We start from the raw sequence: 23,536 nt of genomic DNA on the forward strand, positions 1-23,536 counted from the left end.
AGATTCTGTGTCTCCCTCTCTCTCTGACCCGCCCCTGCTCACGCTGTCTCTCTCTCTCTCCTAGAAATAAAATTCAAAAATGTTTTTATCTATTTCTGAGAGAGACAGCGTGAGCAGGGGTGGGTCAGAGAGAGAGGGAGTCACAGACTGAAACAGGCTCCAGGCTCTGAGCTGGCAGTCAGCACAGAGCCCGACGCGGGCCTCGAACCCACGAACCGCAAGATCATGACCTAAGCGAAAATCGGACGCTTAACCAACTAAGCCACACAGGCGCCCCTAAAAACATTTTTTAAAAATAACTGGGAAAAAAAAAAAAAAAGAAATGCAGAATCTGAGACCCCACCCCAGACCTGCTGAATCAGAATCTGTATTTTAACAATATCTCCACATGATTTGTATGTTCATAAGTCTGAGTGAGACACACTGGTATAGAGTATGTACTCCAGTTATAAAATCAGAGAAACCGAAGCAAAAAATGGCCATGCTAAGAAGGAGACTCCAGACAGTTCTACTCTTTCAGCTGGTGTTCTCAAAGCTGTTCTAAGGGAGAGGGAGAAAGAATGTATTCCCTTAAAGAGAGTGGGACCCATGTGAACAGAGCTGCTTGTCTTCACTGTGACCCTGGATAAGTCCGACTATCCCTGAGTGACACAGTTCTATATGATTGCAGAGCAAGGGCTCCTCAACCCTCAGGGCATAGTCAAAAAAAAACTGGGAGCTTTTATGGCCAGGCCACTCTCCTGAAGGGGTAACCATCCAGGCATGGTTTTTTGTTTTTTTGTTTTTTTGTTTTGTTTTTTTAAATCTCCCCAGGCAATTCTAATAGGTACCCAACACTGAAAACCATTGCTGCAGATCTCGGGTCCTCCATGTTTCCATGTTCCACTCCAGGTAAAAGTGAGCTCAATGTCTAGCAGTTGCCATCAAAAATGCAAAATTAAGTTTCAGGGCAAGGCTCACTGTTTCAACATCTGGATTCTCAAAACAGTTGCAAGGAAGACTGGAGAGGTGTTCCTAGTAATGTTTTTGAGTATCCCTTGAATTTTTTGAAATCAAATTCTCAAGGGATGCTTTAGTAGTAAGAGACTAGATCTGATGTTGCCCTGAACCTGGAAACATGTAACTTTGCTTTTCTGCAGACTGTGTTCAGGTAGGTTGATACCCTTGTCTGTCTATAGAGCTAATTTTTATATGGACCTAACAGTACAAATAATTGAGAGGTGGAGAGAACCGATTGTCTTTGCTGTCCAGAGTTATCATAGAGGATGTTTCAAAGAGGAGATGTTCTCTCACCCCCTCCTTCCAGGTGGAGTTGCATTTGGGTAGGCAGAAAAATGAAGAATGGGTGTCATGGTAGAGAGTTGCCTGAGAATGTCCATCCAGGATGTTTATGAGAGAGTGTTGAGAGCAATTAACCCAAGTGGCTCTGTGCACTGCAGTACACCACACCTTTGGGTGAACAGGGCAAGGCTATGGAGTAGCAAAGGCTCTTCAGTGGAAAGGTGACAGTATAATTTATCTTGTGTATTTTAGAGAAAAAAACAGGGCAACATAATTGCTTGAATGGGAGAAGGACTCTCAGGGAGAAGGTAAGGATCTTTTCAATCAGAACATTTGGACTTATCCTTTGATCTCTTCCATGCAAACCCTTATATTAATACTATTCTTAGAAGAACTTGGATCTACCATAATTTACATGATGTTTCCGCAAACAGGTTTTCCCATTAAAAAAAAAGTCAGCTACACTTTGGTAAATCTCTGAGGCAAGCCTGTGTGTGGTCTCTGCTCCAGCCCCCACGTTGCAGGACTTCCCCTCCCAAGCCTCTTTTAATCCAACCTCCCCATCCTGTGTCTGTTTAAGCCCCCAAGGCCCTGCCAGGTGTCTGGTTAACTGGTCTCAAATAAATGTATTTAATCAGGATGTGAAGTGTTAATAATACAAAGTACCCACATACTTGTGTAAAGAGGAAATCCAACAAAGGAAAAAATGTCCAACCTCACTAGTAATCAGAAGAATGCAAATATGATGTGAATTTTCAATTACCAAATGAACCAGAGTGAGAAACAATGACAGGGACACCTGGGTGGCTCAGTTAAGCGTCTGACTTTCAGCCCAGGTCGTGATCTCATAGTTCATGAGTTTGAACCCTGCCTCAGGCTCTGCACCGATGGCACAGAGACTGCTTGGGATTCTCTGTCTCCCTCTCTCTCTGCCCTTCCCTCTTTCTCTCCAAAATTAATAAATAAACTTAAAGGAAGACTGACAATACCCGGGTTTGAGAGACTTCAGAGAAATGTGAGGTTTCCTGTACACTGGTAGAAATGTAAATTGGCAGAAGCTTTCTAGAGAACAGTTTGGTATTGCATATCATACACTTAACAATGTACAGACACAGCAATTCCACTGCTGAGAGTTTTTCCTAGGGAAATTATGGAGCAGGGGCCAAGGATATTCAAGCCAGCCTTGTATATGATAAAGAATAATTAGAAATAACCTAAGTGTCTACCAAGTGAGAGTTATCCATATCAGTTGTCGTCCATTCACACAATGAAATACTAAAGAGCCTTTAAAATGATATAAATATGGAGCCCCTGGGTGGCTCAGTTGGTTAAACAGCTAACTTCAGCTCAGGTCATGACCTTGCAGTCTGTGAGGTCGAACCCTGCATCAGGCTCTATGCTGACACCTCAGAGCCTGGAACCTGCTTCAGATTCTGTGTCTCCCCCTCTCTCTCTGCCCCTCCTCTGCTTGCTCTCTGTTTCTCTCTCAAAAATAATAAGCATTTAAAAAAATAAATAAAATGATATAAATATTTATTGACATGAAAGGATGAATGTCTAGTAGATATTCTGCCTTTATCGACAATGTCATTAATGCAAAATTGAGTATGTGCACATGTACACATGTGCATTTATGCACACAGAGGACCACCATAGGAGTCATCAAAATATCAACCACGTTGTCCTCTGATTGGGAGATCTTTTAATGCCTCTACTTTCTTATCTTTTATTGTTTCATACAGAAACAATATTCTGTATTTTTACATAATAGCTAACACTAACAGAATGTGCATTATGTGCCAGGCACTGCTCTGATTGCTACATATTGTTATTATTCCTGTAGAAAACAAAATGATAAGGTCCACAGCTAGTAAATGATGGAGCTGGGACTCAAAATCTGGTTGTCTGGCTCTATAGGCTGCGCTGTTGCTACATTAATTAACCTAAACAGAGTGAAAGTTTCTTAACCCCTCTCCCACCAGCAAAACCACTCATGTCCTTAGAATTAACCATCATTGTTAACCATTTGACAGCTAGCTTCTGTCCTCAGTTACCAGTAAAGTTGAAAATCTTCTTGGCCCTTTTCATTTCTTTCCAGAAATGTTCACTTGTCATTTGGGTAATTTGGCTTTTTCTTATTGATGTGAAGGAGTTTTGTTACAGTGTCGATACCAGTTTTTTGAGGCTCTGTGTGTTGTAACGGTTTTCCTACTGTGTTGCATTTCTTTGAACTGTGTCTTATTTTGTAATACAGAAGTTTTAGTTATTTTTATGTAATAAAATCTGTCCATTTTTTCCCCTTGTGGCTTCACATCTTGTTTAGGAATTCTTTCTGTATAACCAAGAAGATAAGAAGACTCTCCCATATTCTCTTCAGTATATTTGTATGTTTATGCATTTTTAATCATTTATTTGAATTGTGAAATATCTATAACACAAATTTTACCATTTTAACCATTGTTAAGTGTACGGCTCAGTGACCTCAGGTGCATTCACAGTGCTCTGCAGCTGTCACCACCATCCATCTCCAGGACTTTTTTCATCTTGCAAAACTGAAACTCTCTACTGTCTCAAACTCCCCCTTCCCGCTTCCCTCAGCCTCTGGCAGCCACCACTCTGCTTCCTGTCTCTGTGAATTTAACTACCCTGGGTCTCCATGCAAGTGGAATCATATAGTGTTCATCTTTGGGCCTGGCTTATGTCACCTAGTATAAAGTTTTCAAGGTTCATCCATGTTGTAGCATGTGTCAAAGTTTCCTTTCTTTTTAAGAGTCAATAATATTCCATCATAGATTTAATTTTATGTTTAGATTTTAATCCATGTAGAATCTAATATTGTGTTCGGTGAGAAGTAGGTAAGAGGTTATGTTTTTAATTTCTAAGTTGGTCATCTTTTGAACAAGTATAAAAACCCACATTCTTATGGGGTTTAAACAACTATAAAAACCTACATTCTCATGAGGGGGCCCAAATCTGCTCCTGGACTGTTATTCATTGATCCTTTTGTCTATATCTGGACTGGAAATGCACTGTTTTAAGTATTCCAGCTTTTAGGCAAGTTTGTTTATCTGCTAAAAGCACATCCATTCCCATTCTTATTTAGCCTTTCTTCAACCATTTCCTGACAAACTTCAGAATTAGTCATGGCCCAAAAATACTCTTTTAGGATTTTGATTGGAATAGCTTGAAGCTACCCAGTAAATTGGGGTTGACATCTTGCAAAGCATAGCCTGCTCACCTTGCTCTCTTGGCAGCTTTCCAGGCTGTCTGGTGCTTCCCTCTGCAGGAGAAGTATAGGTCATTGCAGCCATGGCTGCCTCTGCCCAAAGCCTTCCCACTCCGCTCCTTCACCCAGCCTCTGATGCCAAGTCTTCCAGAAAGAACAAATGCCTACACATCCTTGGTTTAATTTATTTCCTTCTCCAAATGACATTTGCATTTTAACCTGAACTTTCAGAACCAAAGCCCAGAGTGGGCATGTAGAATCTTCATGCCCTGCAGTAGAAGCCATGGGGAAATACCTTTTTTTTTTTTGGTCAGGAATGCTTTCTCTGCTCCCAGAAAACCACATCCCACAAGGCAGACACTGAACGCATATATGACTAGCCTGAGTAACCAGGTTCCAGTTGATACTTTTTAAAAAATTTTTAGTTAACACACAGTGCAATATTGTTTTCAGTAGAATTAAGTGATTCATCACTTACATACAATACCCAGTGCTTATCACAACTAGTGCCCTTCTTAGTACCCATCACCCATCTAGCTCATCTCCCATCTATCTCCCTCCATCAACCTTCAGTTTGTTCTTTATCATTAAGGGTCTCCACCTTCCTGTATGTTTATTCAAATTCCGCGTATTAGTGAAATCATGGCACTTGTCTTTCTCCGACTTATTTTGCTTAGCATAGTACATTCTACTTCTGCATTGTTGCAAATGGAAAGATTTCTTTCTTTTTGACACCTGAATAATATTCCATTGTGTGTGTGTGTGTGTGTGTGTGTGTGTATGTGTGTATCTGTATCTCACATTTTCTTTCTCCATCAGTCGATAGACATTTGGGCTTTCTCCATTGTTAGTTATTGTTGATAATGCTTCTATAAACATTGGGGTGCATGTATCCCTTCAAATCTGTATTTTTGTATCCTTGGGGTAAATACCTAGTAGTGCAATTGCTGGATCATAGGGTAGTTCTATATTCAGTTTTTTTGAGGAACCTCCATATTGTTCTCCAGAGTAGTTGCACCAGTTTGCATTTCCACCAACAGTGCAAGAGGCTTTCCCTTTCTCTGCAACAACACCTGTTATTTCTTGTGTTGTTAATTTTAGCCACTGTGACGGGTGTGAGGTGGTATGTCATCATGGTTTGGATTTGTATTTCCCCAATGATGAGTGATGTTGAACATCTTTTCATGTGTCTGTTAGCCATCTGAATGTCTTCTTTTGAGAAGTGTCTATTTGTGTCTTCTGCCCATTTCTTCACTGGGCTATTTGCCTTTTGAGTATTGAATTTGATAAGTTCTTTATAGGTTTTGGATACTAACTTTTTATCAGATATGTCATTTGCAAATATCTTCTCCCATTCCATAGGCTGCCTCTTAATTTTTATCTTGATGAAGTCCCAATAGTTCGTGTTTGCTTTTATTTCCCTTGCCTTCAGTGGTGTGTCTAGTAAGGTGCTCTGGCTAAGCTCAAAGAGGTTGCTGCCTGTGTTCTCCTCTAGGATTTTGATGGTTTCCTGTCTCACAATTAGGTCTTTCAGATACTTTTTAAATTTTATTTATGTTTTTAAGATTAAAAAAATTTAAAAAATATTTTATATTTTAGAGAGACAGAGCATGAGTGGGGGAGGGACAGAGAGAGAGGGAGACGCAGAATCTGAAGCAGGCTCCAGGCTCTGAGCTGTCAGCACAGAGCCTGACGCGGGGCTCAAACTCACAAACTGTGAGATCATGACCTGAGCCGAAGTGGGATGCTTAATTGACTGAACCACCCAGATGCTGCTCAGATAGGTTTTTAAAAACAGCTTTATTATTATAGGTTAAGGTCAACTTCCCTCATTTTAAATGTACAATTAAATGATTTTTAGTAAATGTACAGAGTTGTGCAACCACCACCAAATCCAGTTTGGGAACATTTCTGCCACCCCCAAAAAGACCCCTCCTGCCCATTTATAGTCGTTCTCTGGATGTCACTGTGTCCTGAGCATGCCAGCATCAGGAGAAGTGGGGATGGAGTGAGGGGATTCCCAAGATCCTCTGCCTGTCAGTCTAGCACCAATGTCCCAACAACACGTAGCACGTGAGTTGCAGGCCAACACCCCTCACCCTGAGGGTGCTGGCCACACTGAGCCCCATCCTAACCCCTTTCAGGTGGATAAAGTTTGAAGAAAAGGTAGAGGAAGGAGGTGAGCGCTGGAGCAAGCCCCATGTGTCCACACTGTCGCTGCATAGCCTCTTCGAGCTCCGGACCTGCTTGCAGACGGGGACGGTGCTGCTGGATTTGGACAGTGGCTCCTTACCACAGATCATAGGTGAGGCAGGGACCACTGGGGCCCCCAAAAGCAATGGCAGCCTTGTGCCCACCCTTGGTCTGTGTGATGCCCACTTGGTCCTGCAGAGACCAGACTTTGGGTCTGACAATCCCAAGACAGTCTCAGTCCCATATAGAGTGCCAGTGGGGAAAAGACCATCTTATGAATGCCATCCATCAATGGAGCAAAAAGGAGATGGGCTTCCTAGTGTTGTCAGAGACACCTATTGCCATGGAAACCTGTTTATTGTCAGAGTAAATTGATCATCATTCATCTTCAGGAAATTGGCTCTCATTTAGTGGAGTGGTGAAGGGAGGAGTGGCTCACCTTGTTATCCCTAAAACTTCTTGTGAATTTGTTCACAAATTTGCCACAAGGATTTTGCCCAAAATACTTTTCTAAAAGGAATTCATGTTAGGACTAAAACCATTGAACATGGTAGTTTTGTACTTCTCAGTGTATTTCATTTACTTTTCACAACAGTAGCGACAGAAAGAGCATAGAATTATATATACATACATACACACAGATGCACACACATGCACAGGCATGCACATACCCCAAGGTTTGTGACTTGCCCATGTTTCCACAGTTTGTGGCAAAGCCAGGACTATTTCCACATCTCTTGCCTCCCTTAGTCACTTTTAATACCGCTAATAACAAATGAAACAGAAGACTCTCATGCCCCTGGTCATTCTGTCCCACATGGACAAGGCATATCTGTTCCCCACTTAGATGATGTCATCAAGAAGCAAATTGAGGATGGCCTCCTGCGGCCAGAGCTCCGGGAGAGGGTCAGCTATGTCCTCCTGAGGAAACACCGCCACCAAACCAAGAAGCCCATCCACCGCTCCTTGGTTGACATTGGAAAGTCCGTCTCCTCTACCACCAGTGAGTTTGAGCATGTGCTGGTGGGCATTGGGCATGTGGGGGCTTGTGTCAGGTCCCAGTGTCCGGGTGACCCCCTCCTTGGTGGCTGCAGGGTCTTGGAAACTTGGAGGCTTCCTGGATTTCATGATCCTGGAAAAAATTCTGAGGTTCTGGAGATCCGTCAGCCTCCTTCTCCAGCAGGCCAGCAGAGACCCCAGCCATACCCCAACATCATCCCTACCACCAGAGCAGAACCATTCCTAGGAAGAGAGTTGGTTCTCAGCCTGTGCTGCACAATGCAATCACCTGGGGGTAGGAAACATGTCCCAGTGCATAGGCCCCACCCTGAGAGTTGGATTCAGTTGGTCTGAGGTATGGCCTGGAAATAGGAAATTTAGAAAGCTCCCCAGGAGATTCTCATGCGTGGTCAGGCTTGCAAAATGCTGGTAGAGATGGCATGTTTATGGAGAGAGCTCAAAAGTTTCCTATTGAACCCCCAAGTAGAGCTAAGAGCCTTGGAAGAAAATGAAGCACATCAAGGTGGTAGAAGGTTTTGGGTTCATCTCAAGTGTGCCAGGGCTTGTAAACCTGGCAGCTGTGTTACTCTGATTAGCAGAGCCTGGGCCATTACAGAGAATGGATTGTTCCACACACACAGCCCAAACCTGCAACCCTCCACTCTTGATACTACAGGGTCAAGATGCCAAAACAGTAGCTTTGCTGAACATGCCAGATGAATACAGTAATGAGAACAAAGTCCATAAGGTTACTAAAGAAAGAACCTTGAGCAATCTCTTTAGATGAATTGTTTCAAAATGGAAAGCGTTTAGTATCTGACAACCGCACATACATAGCACTTACCATGTTCCAGGCATTGTTCTGAGTGTTCCATATGTGTTAACTCACTTCATATTCACAATAATTTTATGACTAGGTATGGTCTTGTTATCCCATTTTACACATGAGGAGCCCGAGGTACCAAGAGGTTAAGTTATTTGCATAAGGTCACACAGCTAGTAAGAGGCAGAGTTGGGGATAAACCCAGGCAGTCTATAACACCTGCTGCATATTTAACAATTGTGTATCTCACTCTCGAGTACAAATATTTTCTGTAATCTTGTTCAGACTATTAACTTCAAAAACAAAATGCAAAACAACCGAAATACACTTTCTTCCTGAATGGGGAAGAGACGCATCTCACAGTCCAGCCTTGTTTAGCTGAAGTGACTATAAATGTAAACCGTGCTGACTGCAGGAGCTGTGCAGAAGCCAAATACCTTCTGTTCCTCCTCCCAGATCGCAGCCCAGCCCGGAGCCCAGCGGCTGGCCCAAGCCTACACCACTCTACCGAGGACCTGAGGATGCGGCAAAGTACCAATTACGGACAGCTGTGTGAGTGTGTGCTCGTCTGCTGCAAGCAGACACTTTATTCTGTGTCAGCTTCCATAGACTTTCTCTACTCTTTCTCAACTCTTTCAACATAGAGTTGGAGGAGATAAAGCCAGGACCTGTCTAGAATTTTTAGGATAGGCATCAGGAGAAATCTAAACTTCATCCCAAACCTGGTTGTTCTTAGGAACTAACTCACTAGCCTAAGTTTCTATGTAAAAACTCTGAAAAATGCAACTCTAAATCAAGTGCTAGCATAATCGGTAACAATCCTATGTGCTAGGCATTTTTTATATTAGTCTATACCTTTGTTTTCACCAAACTGATCATTAGTCCCATTTTTGGTAAGGAGTCTTCCTCAAAACTGAATTAGATACAGGTTAAGAACTTTCCCCTGGGACAGTCAGAGAACTCTGCCATCACTGGGTGACAGTGTTATGCACCTTGACGGTGGGATGCTGGCAGTCACAGCCCCCTGAGTCCTAGGAATGGGTGAGCGGGCTTGTGAAGTGCACCATCATAGACAGGGCTTTTTCAGACATCGGTGGGGGCGTGGGAGGAACCGACAGATGAGCTATGAAGCAAAGAAGAGAAAGAAGTTGCAAAATGGAAAGAAAAAGGAGTGAGAGGAGTATATTCCTTTAAGTACTTTTACTAAAATGCCAAGATAAGAACAGGTTATGCCACCTGTGCCCTGGACAGGTTCAAGGAATGATTTGGAGGGCAGCGTGGGGCCTGCCCAAGGCCTCAGGTAGTCCTTTCTCTCTGCCGTTGGTGACCCTGGAGCCCTAGTCTTCCTGGCCTTGTTCTATGTAGGGATGGCAGGAGGCAGCAGGCAGAAGGCAGCAAATGGCTTTGGGGTGAGCCTTCCTCCTAATTATTCACTGTGTCTGAGGTCACCCTTGTGCCCGACACTGCAGTGGAGACTCAGATAAAACATTCTGTGTGCATACCACCCCAACGCTGGAAGGCTCAGAGAGGAGACACATCTGAGTCTTGGAGAATAAATAGGGATTTTCCAGGAGCATGCGGTGGGGTGGGGGCGTGGAGGGAGGAGGCTGTTCCAAACAAAGGAAACTAACAGCAGAAGGAAGGCACTATGAAGTGAGCGTTCACTTCACCGGGAGGTCAGGACCTGAGGGCCAGAGGGTCAAAGCAAAGAGGACCTATGTAGGATGAAGAAGGAGCCTGTCTTTATGGTGAAGGAAATGGGGCTCCCTGAGACGTTTTCAGCAGAGGCACACCACGATCAGATTCTTATTTGAGAAAGAATAGAAGGGGACAAGATCAGAAGCGAGAGACTGTCAGAGCAAGACTGGAGAGGACAGTGCCAAAGTGGGAGGCAAGCACCAGGAGAAGCAGGAGATGAGGCGGTGAGGCCAGCACCTAGGCGGGGTGGATGGGAGGGAAGGGCATTGAACAGACTAAGGTGTGGAGGGGTATTTGTTTGGTAGAAGCCGGTGAGTTCAGTTTCCTAGTATGTTGAGTTTAAGGTCCCAGGTGGGGCTGCACAGTGGAGTCTGGGGCTTGGGAGAGAGGTGTGGAGTGGAGACCCAACCTGGGCATCCTCAGCCCGGTATAGGCATGAAGTGATGGGGGTGGGAGAGGGTGGATGCAACAGACCAAGGATGGAGGGGGTGAAGACTCTGCAGGAGATGAAGCAGAGCAAGGCCCTGAGCCCAGCAGGAGAGGATCCTGCATGCATATAAGAGAAAGGGAGCCAAGGAAGGATAGAGTTCTAGAAGCTAGGGATGTCACAGACTACAGAAAGCCAAGAAATAACAGATCTGAGAGTGGCTGCTGGATTTGGCTGCCGCTGGGAAATGAGAGCTGACTTTCTCCTGCCTTGGCCAGAGAACGAACAATTGGGCAGTTCAAATAATTTGCCATCATTGTTCTCCTCTTGTTCCTTCCCTCTGCCAGCCAAATACCTGACCATTAAAAAAAATTTTTTTTTTAATGTTTATTCATTTTTGGGAGACAGAGCATGAGCAGGGGAGGGACAGAGAGAGAGGGAGATACAGAATCCGAAGCAGGCTCCAGGCTCTGAGCTCTCAGCGCAGAGTCCGACATGGAGCTCAAACTCATGATCTGTGAGATTGTGATCTGAACAGAAGTTGGACAGTCAACTGAGTGAGCCACCCGGGTGCCCAAACACCTGGCCGTTTTTAAACACTCACATGGGTCACAGAGGACAGAGGTGAAACTTGTCTTCTCTCTCCAACAATCCCAAGCTCAGTGACACCGGCACCTCACCTGACCATGTGTCTGTGTCCCTCCCCTCCTTCAGGGCCTGGCCCAGAGCAGACATCTTGGTCTCTGCCCAAGAAGGTGGGGTGGAGGAGTAGAGAGCAGAGCACAGCAGACTGAGGGTGAGAAGGGAAAGGAGAACCTGCAGTAGAAGGGAAGAACGGGAAGAAAGGGAGCAGAGGCAACTCCCAGTGTGGGGGGTGGGGGTGAGGACTGAGGGGAGAGGGGGTCTGGTTTTGGTTATGAAGCTGGGAGAAGCATGTGGAGGGACCAAGGGAAAGGACCTGCAAGAGCCCAACTTCCTCTGATGGACCTTCTTTTCTTTCTCTCCTAGGTCACACCCAGAGCAGGAGCATGAATGATATTTCTCACACCCCAAACACAGACCAGGTAGTAAAGGCTGGGCCTTGGCTGTCGTGAAGGCCCAGGGCGGGAAGACACCTTTGGTTTCAGGGGCAGTTCTATGGGCAGAACTCCACTCCCATGAAGGAGGAGGAGTCCCCAGGGAGGACCCGGCCAGGGACTCTGGACTGCCTTTGTGACTGCCCAGCCCATCAGTCAGGTACTCACTAAGCCCTATATGCTGGCTCTGTGCCAGGCACTCAGGGAGCAGGAGACAGAGAAGCATGATCAGTTGAGATGCCCGCTGTCCCTGAACTTGGGATTTATTGGACAAGAGAAGACCAGCACACAGTCTCACCTTCTCCACAACCCTCAAGCACCTTTAAGGAGGGAGTGGGGATTTGAGCTGGCAGAGAGAAGCAGAGAGGCCTGCCTGTAGAGACAAGAGTAGATCAACTGACTGTCCATTGGTGGACAAGGCAGGACATCAGTTTTTGTCTCGCACCAGCTTGGCTGAAACCTCCATGAGGAAATCAGAATCCTACAAACAGGTTGAGTACAAATTCTTAGGCCCACAACTGAAGTACCCTGTAACTATGCTCCTGGGGAACCCCAGTAGAAGCCCCCTTCAACTGCAACCCTCATACATCTTGAGAGCAGTATCTCATGGTCCCCTTACCTGGGCCCCCAGAAATAGAAAGAAAGATGATAGAGGAAACGTGAAATTTGGCAAGAACCCCTCAGGAGCTTGGGTGACCTCCAGGCCTTCAAGGCACCCCCAAGTTTGATGAAGGAAAAACAAAAAGAGTCCCTCATGTCAGAGTCCTGAAGCTCCTTTGGTGACTAAAATAATAATAACAGCACAATCAACATTTCAGGTCTACACGCTGCATGCAGTACACCATGCAGAGCTTTTTGTGTGCATCACAAAGGTATACTTATCGTCTCCATTCTACTGATGAAGACACTGAGGGTGTAAAGCAGTTAAATAATGTGCTCAATTTCATGCAGCTGAAAGGTAACCCAGGCATGATTTGACACAGGCAGTCTGATTCTAGAGTCCTTAGTTTGGGAGTGACTTGGGAAGGAATATTCTGGAATATTGTTTAGAGACAAAACCCATTTTACTATAGTCACGCACACAGACAGTAAAGCCATGATAAGAAAGCATTGCCTAGTAAAAGTCTTTCAGAGACTATTTTAATAAATATCTAAGTGGTAGTAAGAACGCTAGCGATCACTTTTCCCCAGGCAGTGCTGCCTCGATCCAGGGACTAGATCCCAGCGTCCAGCTCTCCCGACTAACTGAGTGATGCTGCTTCTCAGTATTTGCAGCAGCATGGCTTGCTGTGAGGCCAGTGGCTTGCAGGCCAGTGGGTGTCCTTTAGGTACACCTTTCTTTAAAACTCCACACCTGCCCTAGACAGGCCAACAGGTTCCCAGTGAGCAGAGCGTGAGTTCACTGTGTGCAGAGACTCAGCAGGGTAGACCAGAGTCCCCATGGGGTTCAGGAAGTGGGATCAGTAGGGCCCTGATTGGACAAACCCATGTCCAGATTGTGGCCAAACCATGAGGGCCAGAATGCCAGGATGGCTCATTTCTGGGATGCCACCATGGCGACCTCCTTACCAAACATGTCACAGTCTGCAAGGGGGCATTTCTCCTCTCCTGGATTATGGGTGTGCTGGTTGGTTCACCCCCAAAGTATTGTTGTTTTCAAGGTCTTATTCTCCAGGGCACTCTTGCCACCCCTCCCCTCCTCCTGTCCTGGCAGGGGGACAGCAGCTGCCTTGCACACCCAGCCCTCCATCCTGGGGAACCTTGTTCTGAACCAGCTCACTGTGCTTACAACAGAGGGACTTTTTGAGCCTTTGGGACTCTGGCTTTCTCACTTAACATCCCATGCTTATTCTCACTGTTATGGTCCTTGGTACTGTTAGGTGGGTGGCTGTGAAGAGTTTTGTCTGTTTGTTTGTATTTCAAAAATTATAAGGGTGCAGCCATTGCTCACCATGCCTTTTCTTGTGCTGGTAGGCTGCCGAGCCCATCTGTATCATGCCCCCCATGAGTGCATCAGAGAACAGCTCATGCCCATGCCCAAGGACAGAAAGAAACACAAAGAATCTGTGTCTCCACTGTACTTATGAGAAACAGGAGAAACTCCAGCCAGAAGGAATTGGGGGGCAAAGTTGTGGTGTCCACAGGCTCTCTCGTTAGCACTTGTCTCCCTCTTCTGGCCCTTTCTTCCTTTGTTGGCCACCGTGGACTTCCACTAGCCCTGCCCTCACAAAAGCCTCCCTCTCCATCCTCTCTGTATAAAATTATTTCTCTGTCTATTGCTCATCCCCCTGATAACCTGAGGAGAAGCAATCTGAAAAAACTAATGTAACCTATGATGTTAAAAACTTGTACATGACTGTCGCTGGGGTGTTTTCATCATAAAAGAGGACTCAGGAGTAGTCAGCGTCTTAACCCTCGGAATGAAGTCATGCATGGAGAGAGTGGGAATAAGTTTGGGATGAGGGCCTGCATCCAGTATTTCTTATATTGGACCCCACTCGCTCTGCCTATTTGACCTTCCTGCACTGAACAGACACTAGCCCCCTGCATCTTGATGGTCTTAAGTTGGAAAATCTCAGAAGCTATGAGTTTCCTGGGAGTTCTCCTGGGGGTGACTCAGGGGCACAGAAGTCTCCCAGAGATTTGGAGGTGGGATCCAGGGTCTCCTGTCAACCAGGAAGTTGATGGCAAAGGGAAAACAAAGCATGTCTGCCCTGGTCATCAGAATGGGCTTCATCCTTTCCACAGCCACCCAAGGTGAAGGCAGAGAGGGAGGGCTAGGCACCTGGGGTGGAAGAGCCAAGATTCCCATCTGCTTGAGCTGCAGGGGGCTGGGAGATGAGGCCTGATGGCCAGCAAGCCTTGGCTCTCTTCTTTGGTCCCTTGGCTCATACTTCAGTTGAGCAAAGTTTTCATCCATCAAGGAATATCTTAGGGGTCAGATCATTGCCCCCTGTTTCTTCCCATCTACTAAGGCTTACTTGGTCCTGGGGTTAACCAATTTTTAGTCTCCTCATTTGCAGACTAGGGAAAGTGTTTGGTTATATCAGTGTTTGGTTATTTGAGAAGTGCTTGGAGAATTTTTTAAAGTTAGACCTTCACAGCAATCTGAAGGGGAGCAAGGGATTGAGAGCCAAAACCGCTGATGTGAGTATCCATGAATATCTCGTTTCCCCCTCCCTGACCAGCGGAAAAACAAATTCATGAAGAAGATCCCCAAGGACTCAGAAGCCTCCAATGTGCTTGTGGGTGAGGTAGACTTCCTGGACCAGCCGTTCATCGCCTTTGTGCGTCTCATCCAGTCAGCCATGCTGGGAGGAGTGACCGAGGTGCCTGTCCCCACCAGGTGAGGGCCACTGAAATCAGCTTCCACATCCACCTGAAGGAAGCCAGCTGTCCAGGCAGTTGGCACAAAGTGCTGTCAGAGACACCCCTAAAATGCAGAAGGAAAATTAGAGAATTGCTGAGGAAGGAAGTCTTCTGACTAGGGGAGAATTTTTGAGGTTGTTTTAAATAATCACAAAAAAAGAAGAAGCCAACAGCTGAGACACACACCATTGGTTGGGCTTGGACAACAACACAATGGTGAAGATGTTCAAGTGGGAGCTGGAGGGAGTGAAGAGATAGATGGCTCTGCAGAGCAAGCATGGGATTCAAAGGAGGGAAGGCACAAGAGTATGGTCAATTCAGGAATGAAGAACGAATCATGTCCAGGGCCAGAGAATCCTCTTTACCTGCTTCTGTTTTCCTTCTCACTTTCCTCCTCCTCCTCCTTTATCTTTTTTTGCAGATTTCTGTTCATATTGCTCGGACCTTCTGGGAGATCAAAATCCTACAATGAAATTGGCCGTGCCATTGCAACCCTCATGGTAGACGATGTAAGTGGGAATGAGAAGCATGTACTCCTGCATGTCGTGCCTCCTGCATCAAGCACTATGCCTTTATTCACTCATTTATCCAACAGGCGCATCTGAGCACCTACTGTGTGTCAGGCTTGTGCAGGGCTCTGAGGGTTATGAGAATTAGGGAACAGTCACTGCCGTTTAGGAGCACCAATCAAGTGGGATGGACACACCTGTAATTCTAAAGTGAACCATGTGCTAATTGTCCAGGCAGCCAGGTGAGGCTTCACATAGGAGGGGGCTTTAAGCAAAGGATGATCAGGAGTTAGGTAGACCTTGCATAAGCCTAAGACGCAGGCATTCCAGAAAAAGAGAACAAGAGCCAAAGCTTGGAGATGCAGAAGCTGGATAAAAGTGGTTTGACTTAGGCTCAGTGTAAGAGCTTCAAGAGCAAGAGGTGAGCTAGAGACCACACAGAGCCTGTAGGCACACTTGGAGTTCTCTCTGTCCCTGGTGGGTGGTGGGGAGCCTAGAGAACTTTATTTTTTTTATTTTTCCATAATCATCTCATACTGCCTCCTTTTATTTATTTTTATTTTTATTTTTAAATATAATTTATTGTCAAATTGGCTTACATAACAACACCCAGTGCTCATCCCAACAAGTGCCCTCCTCAATGCCCATCACCCATTTCCCCCTCTCCCCCACCCTCTCATCCCCATCCACCCTCAGTTTTTTCTCTGTATTTAAGAGTCTCTTGTGGTTTGCCTCCCTCCCTCTCTGTTTGTATCTATTTTTCCCCCTCCCTTCCCCTGTGGTCTTCTGTTAAGTTTCTCAAGATCTACGTATAAGTGAAAACATATCTGTCCTTCTCTGACTGACTTACTTCACTCAGCATAATACCTTCCAGTTCCATCCACGTTGCTACAAATGGCATGATTTCATTCTTTCTCATTGCCAAGTAGTATTCTATTGTATATATAAACCACATCCTCTTTATCCATTCATTAGTCGATGGACATTTAGAGCCTAGAGAGCTTTAAAACACAGGCATGATCTGTAAGTCAGAAAGAACACCCTGGAAACAACCTGGAATGATGCAGCCTGACCCTCCGAGGCTGAGGGGCTAGGAAGTTATAATCAGGTTTAAAGTATGTGAGCTTCTTGGACTGGGCTCTCCATGGGTTTTCTAATGAGCTTGCTCTGTGCAAAACTAATAGCAGAAAGGTTAAGTGACTCAACCAAAGTCCTACAGCTAGGACATGAAGAGCTGGCCTTTAGGTCTTTGCCCAAGGCCCTGCTGTTCCCCACTGTGCCTAATTTCACCTGCGGGCCTCTGTACTTATCTCAAGGACAGAGAGTGAGCTGACAAGAGCAATGGTTCAAAGGGATCGTCTCCAAAACTGTATGTGATGCGCTCCCAGAAGGTGGATAAGAAGCAGATAGTGAGTTGTCCCCTTACTCTTTCCTCTCCAGCTCTTCAGTGATGTGGCCTATAAAGCCCGGAATCGGGAAGATCTGATAGCAGGGATTGATGAGTTTCTGGATGAGGTCATTGTCCTTCCCCCTGGAGAATGGGACCCAAATATCCGAATTGAGCCCCCCAAGAAAGTGCCCTCTGCTGATAAGAGGTATGTATGTGGATGGAGGGGTGGAGGAGGAGGGCAGTGGTACAAAGGGAGTCTGTCTGTGGCTTTTCTGGTCAGCATACGTAGGTTTACACTATTTCTTTTTCTGGTGTCATTTTATTTATCTAAAAAAAAAAAGCAAGCAATATGCTGCACGTGAACATCTATAAAATGTGTATAAATGTGTATGACCTGTGCATGGGTATTGGGAGATCATTTTCTGCATTTGTCTCTGCATTTTTAAGGTATTTCATAATTTTTGTGGGAGAGGTCAGAGGTGTTCTCCAGACAGTTCTAGAGCGGCTAAGTGTGTCCCAGGATTGGGAGCCCCACGGTCCCCTGCTCTTTGCTCCGTACAGGAAATCCGTGTTCTCCCTGACCGAGCTGGGCCAGATGAACGGCTCTGTGGGTGGAGGCGGCGGTGGAGCGGCTGCTGGATGCGGCTCGGGAGGCAGTGGCGGCGGCGGCGGCGCCAGCGGAGGGAGCAGCGGGGAAGACGGGGAGATGCCAGCCATGCACGAAATCGGGGAAGAGCTTATCTGGACGGGAAGGTGCCCACCCCAGGCTTGACGGTGACGCCAGCCGTCCTTTAGGCTTCTCCCCTCACCCACCTGCGGGAACCTTCCCCACCTTTGCCTGCAGCGCCCACTTCCGGCCTCTGCACTCTCGCTCTCCACGCCCTTCAAACCCTCATTGACATTTCAAACCCTTCAAAAGACATTCTGTGTTCCTGTATGAGTTTTTTAGGGTTGTCATAACGAAGTGGCACATTCTAGGGGGCTTATACAATAGAAATTTTCTCTCACAGTTCTGGAGGGTAAAAGTTCCAAATCTGGGCCAGCTCCCACACTCTAGGTGGGATCCTCCCTTCCCCCTCCTCAGCTTCTGCTGGTGGCCACCAACCCTTGGTGTCTTTGGCTTGCAGCCACGTTGCTCCATCTCAGCCTGTGTCCTCACTTGGTTTCTTCCTATGGTACTTTCCTCTTGATATGAGCACACCAGCCATAGTGGATTAGGGCCCCCGCAGTGACCTCATATTAACTTGATTACATCTGCAAAGACCCTATTTCCAAATAAGGCCACATTCATAGGTACAGAGGTTAGGATTTTAATGTGTCTTTTGAGAGTGACACAATTTAATCCATAACAGTACCATCTGAATTTTTTCCTCTTTTTTCTTAATTTAAAAAGAGAAGGGAGGGGGGATTTCCTGGCTTGGGTTTCCTTGCTGGTTCTTGGAATAATTCAGGAAAGGACATGGCCCTACAAAACTATGTGTAAATTATGACTTTGAGAATGGAGTCCTGTTTTATATGCCTTTGGCTCTATGCCAGCCAGTGGCTCCAAATTAGAAGTAACTTTGCCTGTACCCCCATATTCCCCCAGAGGATATTTGGCAATGTCCAGAGGTATTTTTGTCACAGTTAGAGGGGTGATGCTGCTGGCATCTGGGGAATACAAGCCAGGGATGCTGGTCAGCATGCTACAATGCATAGGAAAACCCCACAACAAAGGATTGTCCAGTCCTACATGTCAGTATTACCAAGGCTAAGAAACCCTGCTCTATGTCAAGCCTTGCATTAGAGGCCGTGGGGAATAGTCTACCCAATAAACACTGTCTCTAAGCCTAAAATTCCCCACTCAGTTGTTCTAGAGAATAAAGAAACCAGTTTTAAGATTCAGAACCTACCCTTGATAAATCTGGGATTCTAACTCTCCTAAAATTGGATACATCTCTGTTTACCAAACACAGGGAAGTGCCCTGCAGATGATCAGGGACATCACTAAGGAGGATGGCCAGGATTTCTGTAGATCCCAGGATTTCCATTCCCCATGGAATGTTAGATCTACTCCAGGACGTGTTTCCACCAGGCTTTCCCTCTCCCATCCCTGCTGTCCATGACCACCTTTCTAGTAGAGATGGTGCTGGCCACACACTTTGAGTCTTGTGAAAATCCTCTCCTGCCTTTAAATGTTATGGTGGAAAGATCCCTGTCCCCATCCACCTCTAGTCAAGTTCCCTTCCTCGCCCCAGATTTTGCAGGCTCCTGTAAGTAGCCCAGACCCTGCACTGGTGTTTGTGGTGAGAAAGCAGCCCCCGGGCCTGTCTTGAGCAGGTTCTTCGGTGGCCTGCGTCTGGATATCAAGAGGAAGCTGCCCTGGTTCCCAAGTGATTTCTACGATGGCTTCCACATTCAGTCCATCTCTGCCATCCTATTCATCTACCTCGGCTGCATCACCAACGCAATCACCTTTGGTGGACTTCTGGGGGATGCCACTGACAATTATCAGGTGTGTGTGAGCTGGGACGGGAGTGCAAACCTCCAAAAAATATGCTGCCACCAGGTGGCGGTAAGGAGCTTCATCCTATTATCCCAAAACCAAGACTTGGGTTTCATCCACCATGGGGTTTAATCCATCACTTTTTGTAATCTTTTGCCCTTCAAAAAAATAATAACAAAGCAACATTATTAAAATACCTAAATCTAATTCATATTACTAAAGTCTAAATGTAAGGATGACATAAAGAGATCAAACTTTTTTTTAAATTTTTTTTTGTATGTTTTATTTATTTCTAGGAAAGAGAGAGAGAGAGACAGCGTGAGCAGGGGAGGGTCAGAGAGAGAGGGAGTCACAGACTGAAACAGGCTCCAGGCTCCGAGCTGGTAGTCACCACAGTGCCCGATGCGGGGCTCGAACCCACGAACCGCGAGATCATGACCTAAGCGAAAGTCGGACGCTTAACCGACTAAGCCACCCAGACGCCCCTAAGAGATCAAACTTTTTAAAGTTTAGTTTGTTATGTTTATTAAGTAGTGTTAATTGCCCTCTAGTCTATTTTGTTAATTTTTATTATTGAAGTATATATAAGTGACTTGCAATGTTATATTAGTTTTCAGGTATACAACATAGTGATTCAGCAATTCTAGACATTATGCAATGCTCAGACTTTTAAGGGGAATCATCTGCTTTGTTATTTGATAGTTTCCTGACTGATGTGTGAATGAACAATCAGCACAATTAAGTTATTAATTATGAACTTTTCTGCACATTTTTAAAAACTCTTACCTCGGATTCTTAGTTGGGATTAAGACGTGTTTAGAAAGATGGCAAGCTGTTACCCTAACAACAGCAGAGGTCTCCCTGGGGAAAACTTTAGTCAGCAGAGATCCAGCCCATATCCCAGGAAAGGGTCTCCCATGGGACCTTCAGGGTAGAACCATTGGAAAGCTCAGACATCAAGATAGAAGACCTATTTTCCCAGATAAATTGAGATGAATGCTTATCTTCAGACCACACCACTCTCCTGAGCTGCAGGCCCAGTATCCAACTATCTCCTAGGCATGTCCACATGGCTGTCCCTGGGGATCCCCGAATCCACAAGGCCAACATTGCATCAACTGCCTTCCCTCTAGACCAGATGCCACCCCCAATATAGCAAGTAACACCATGGTTCACCCAGCTATCCACACATCTCCATGACTCATAAGCCCCAGCTTCCCCACATGGCCTTCATGACATGGCCCTACTTGCTTCTCAAGACTTCTCCCAGGAATCCTTTCTCAGATTCCTGTTATCCTTACCCATTTTGCTTTCCATCAATCTTGATCATCTTTCAGTTCTTCAAAGGCATCCTCCCTTTCAGCTCCAGCCTTTGTAAATAAAAGTCCCTTTTTCTGGGACAGTCTTTTTTGTTTTTGTCACTCTGCTTACCCTATTCTGGTCAATTCCTTGCTCATTTTTTTGGATCTCAGCTTCTGCGTGTATACCTCTTAGGAAACCTTTCTAACAATCCCTTACTCCTACTGTGTGTTCCTTTGACACCTTGAACCTATCCCAGCTTATGACACTCCTTGGCAGTGACAAGGAATGATTTTGACCCCCAAGAGACATTGAACAATATCTAGAGACAGTTTTGGTTTTTATAACTGGGAGAAGCTGGTGCTACTGGCATCTAGTGGGTAGAAGCCAGGCATGCTGCTAAACATCTTAAAATGCACAGGACATCCCCCAAGGCAAAGGATTATTTAGCCCAAAATGTCAGTAATACTAAGGTTGAGAAACTGCTGTATGGAAATTGCCTGGTTGCTTGTTTGTATTTCTCATTAGACTGATGATGCATTATCTTGTTCACTGATGGGCCTCAATACCTAACAAAATGGCTGGTACAGAGTAGGCACTCAAAAATGAATGAGTAGTCTGACCTCAGAAAGCACCTAACAGATGTTTGAATGAATAAATGACTGGATGGGCGAATGAGCTGTCCTCTGGGAGTGGAGTGGGCATGAGGGCAATCAAATCCACATCCATTGGCAGCCCTGTTTGCTAAGCTGTATGGTGCCAAAAGGAAGTCATATGGGGCTTTTATCCAAGTGGAAATCAAGACTAACAGTGGCAATGGGGGGGTTGTGGAATAGGAGATAGAAAGCAGAATTTTGGGAGGAGAGGACCCAGAATACGATGAGCACTGTGGCCTGGGCCCTTGGTTGGGTTCTAGCCTATACTAAGAGGCCCCTTCTCCAGCCCCCACTGAGACTCATACTCCTCATGCCCCCAGGGAGTGATGGAGAGCTTCCTGGGCACTGCCATGGCCGGCTCCTTGTTCTGCCTCTTCTCGGGACAGCCCCTCATCATCCTCAGCAGCACAGGGCCCATCCTCATCTTTGAGAAACTCCTCTTCGACTTCAGCAAGTAGGTGCCCTTGGTAGCCTCTCGTACCTGCTCTTGCACTTAAGGTAGTACACCAAAGCCAGGAATGGGAATTGGCCCAAAAGAGAAGCAGGGTGAGGTGAGAAAGTACCAAAGCTATCTTAACCTACTGAAAGGACGGCCAGGAGGTCCCTCCTGACTCCCTCCAGCTACCTGCTTTTAAGCCATCTTAGTGCTTTTTAGCATAGCTGATAGGGAGACATGGAGGCAAGACAAGAGGAAATAATTCACACCACTGTGCTTGAAGCAACTATGACAGAAAGTCAGTGCAGCCTTGGGCTGGAGGTCCGAAGGCTACATCCTGACCCAGGCAGCTCCTGTCATCACCCTGGCCTCAGCTGCCTCATCTAAAACCTGAGTCCATTTTAAGGTCTCCCTAAGCTCTGTCACTCTGATATTCCATTTTTCGTTCACCCTGGGTGTTTGTTGCCAAAGTTGTGAGACCTGAGATGTCTTAGCCCCTTCCTGCCACCCCTGTGAAATTCTTCCCCAGAATTTTCAAAGAGGAGACAACCCCACCCAGGAATTGTCCCTGTCCCTATGTTCTCACAGCTCCTAGGAGTGCCTCAGGAGGGACAGATGAGTCACTCAAGGTGGGTCTGGGGGGCCAAGCACAGCCGAGAGCCCTAGGCTGGAGGTCCCTCCCATCCCTCTGTCTTCCAGAGGCAATGGCCTGGACTACATGGAGTTCCGCCTCTGGATTGGCCTACACTCAGCCATCCAGTGCCTTATCCTGGTGGCCACAGATGCCAGCTTTATCATCAAGTATATCACCCGCTTCACCGAAGAGGGCTTCTCCACCCTCATCAGCTTCATCTTCATCTATGATGCCATCAAGAAGATGATTGGTGCCTTCAAGTACTACCCCATCAACATGGACTTTAAGCCTGACTCCATCACCACCTACAAATGCGAATGTGTTGCCCCCGACACAGGTGACCGGTAACCCCAGACATGCCCTGCACCCCCACCTATTCACTCTCCCCCCACCACAGCTTTCTACTCAAATGTAGGAGATATTGCCCTGAGAAGTATCGCTCCCTTGGGTGGTAGCAAGCTACCTGGACACAATCTGGATGTCCATCTACCTTCACTGGGTGTGAGGTTGAATCAACCAACTGGCAACCTGATAATACTCAGTGCCATTCCCATGGAGTTCCTTGCTGACCAAAAAAGTGTCATCTGTAAAGTTAGGACTTCCTATAGGCTGAACCACCGGCTTCCTTCACAGTCATTATCATGCCCCTAAGAGGCTTCAGTGGGATGTGCCTTGTGCCCAGAATGCTACAGAGCAGGGACACCCATGGATCTATACTTAGATCTATATCTATATATCTATATATCTATATATCTATATATCTATATATCTATATCTATATCTATATCTATATCTATATCTATATCTATATCTATATATCTATCTCTATCTCTATCTCTATCTCTATCTCTATCTATATCATCTATATCTATCTAAATCTATATCTATCTATATCTATATCTATATCTATATCTATCTAGAGAAAAAGAGCTATCCATATATCTCTGAGCATCACCAAGCTGGACTCACAGAGAACAAACTAAGCTCCAGAGACCACTCAAGTTCACACTGAACCTCAGTTTCCCTGGCTGTAAT

At 45.8% G+C, this 23,536-nt stretch overlaps 1 protein-coding gene across 1 annotated transcript in view; it reads left to right on the top strand.

Moving 5' to 3' along the window:
* Positions 1-23,536, top strand: part of SLC4A5 (solute carrier family 4 member 5) — a 110,148-nt gene that overhangs the window by 60,089 nt on the left and 26,523 nt on the right. The window contains exons 7-17 of the mRNA XM_039240142.1: positions 6,652-6,812; positions 7,548-7,703; positions 8,979-9,074; positions 11,656-11,711; positions 14,912-15,069; positions 15,514-15,601; positions 17,042-17,196; positions 17,553-17,744; positions 19,311-19,485; positions 21,752-21,885; positions 22,567-22,838. Of these exons, the coding sequence (XP_039096073.1) occupies positions 6,652-6,812; positions 7,548-7,703; positions 8,979-9,074; positions 11,656-11,711; positions 14,912-15,069; positions 15,514-15,601; positions 17,042-17,196; positions 17,553-17,744; positions 19,311-19,485; positions 21,752-21,885; positions 22,567-22,838 (1,643 nt within the window). The remainder of the gene's footprint in view (positions 1-6,651; positions 6,813-7,547; positions 7,704-8,978; positions 9,075-11,655; positions 11,712-14,911; positions 15,070-15,513; positions 15,602-17,041; positions 17,197-17,552; positions 17,745-19,310; positions 19,486-21,751; positions 21,886-22,566; positions 22,839-23,536) is intronic.

The sequence above is a fragment of the Hyaena hyaena genome, unplaced genomic scaffold (assembly GCF_003009895.1).
Source record: "Hyaena hyaena isolate Hyena2069 unplaced genomic scaffold, ASM300989v1 scaffold_168, whole genome shotgun sequence".
NCBI classification, from domain to species: Eukaryota; Metazoa; Chordata; class Mammalia; order Carnivora; family Hyaenidae; genus Hyaena; species Hyaena hyaena.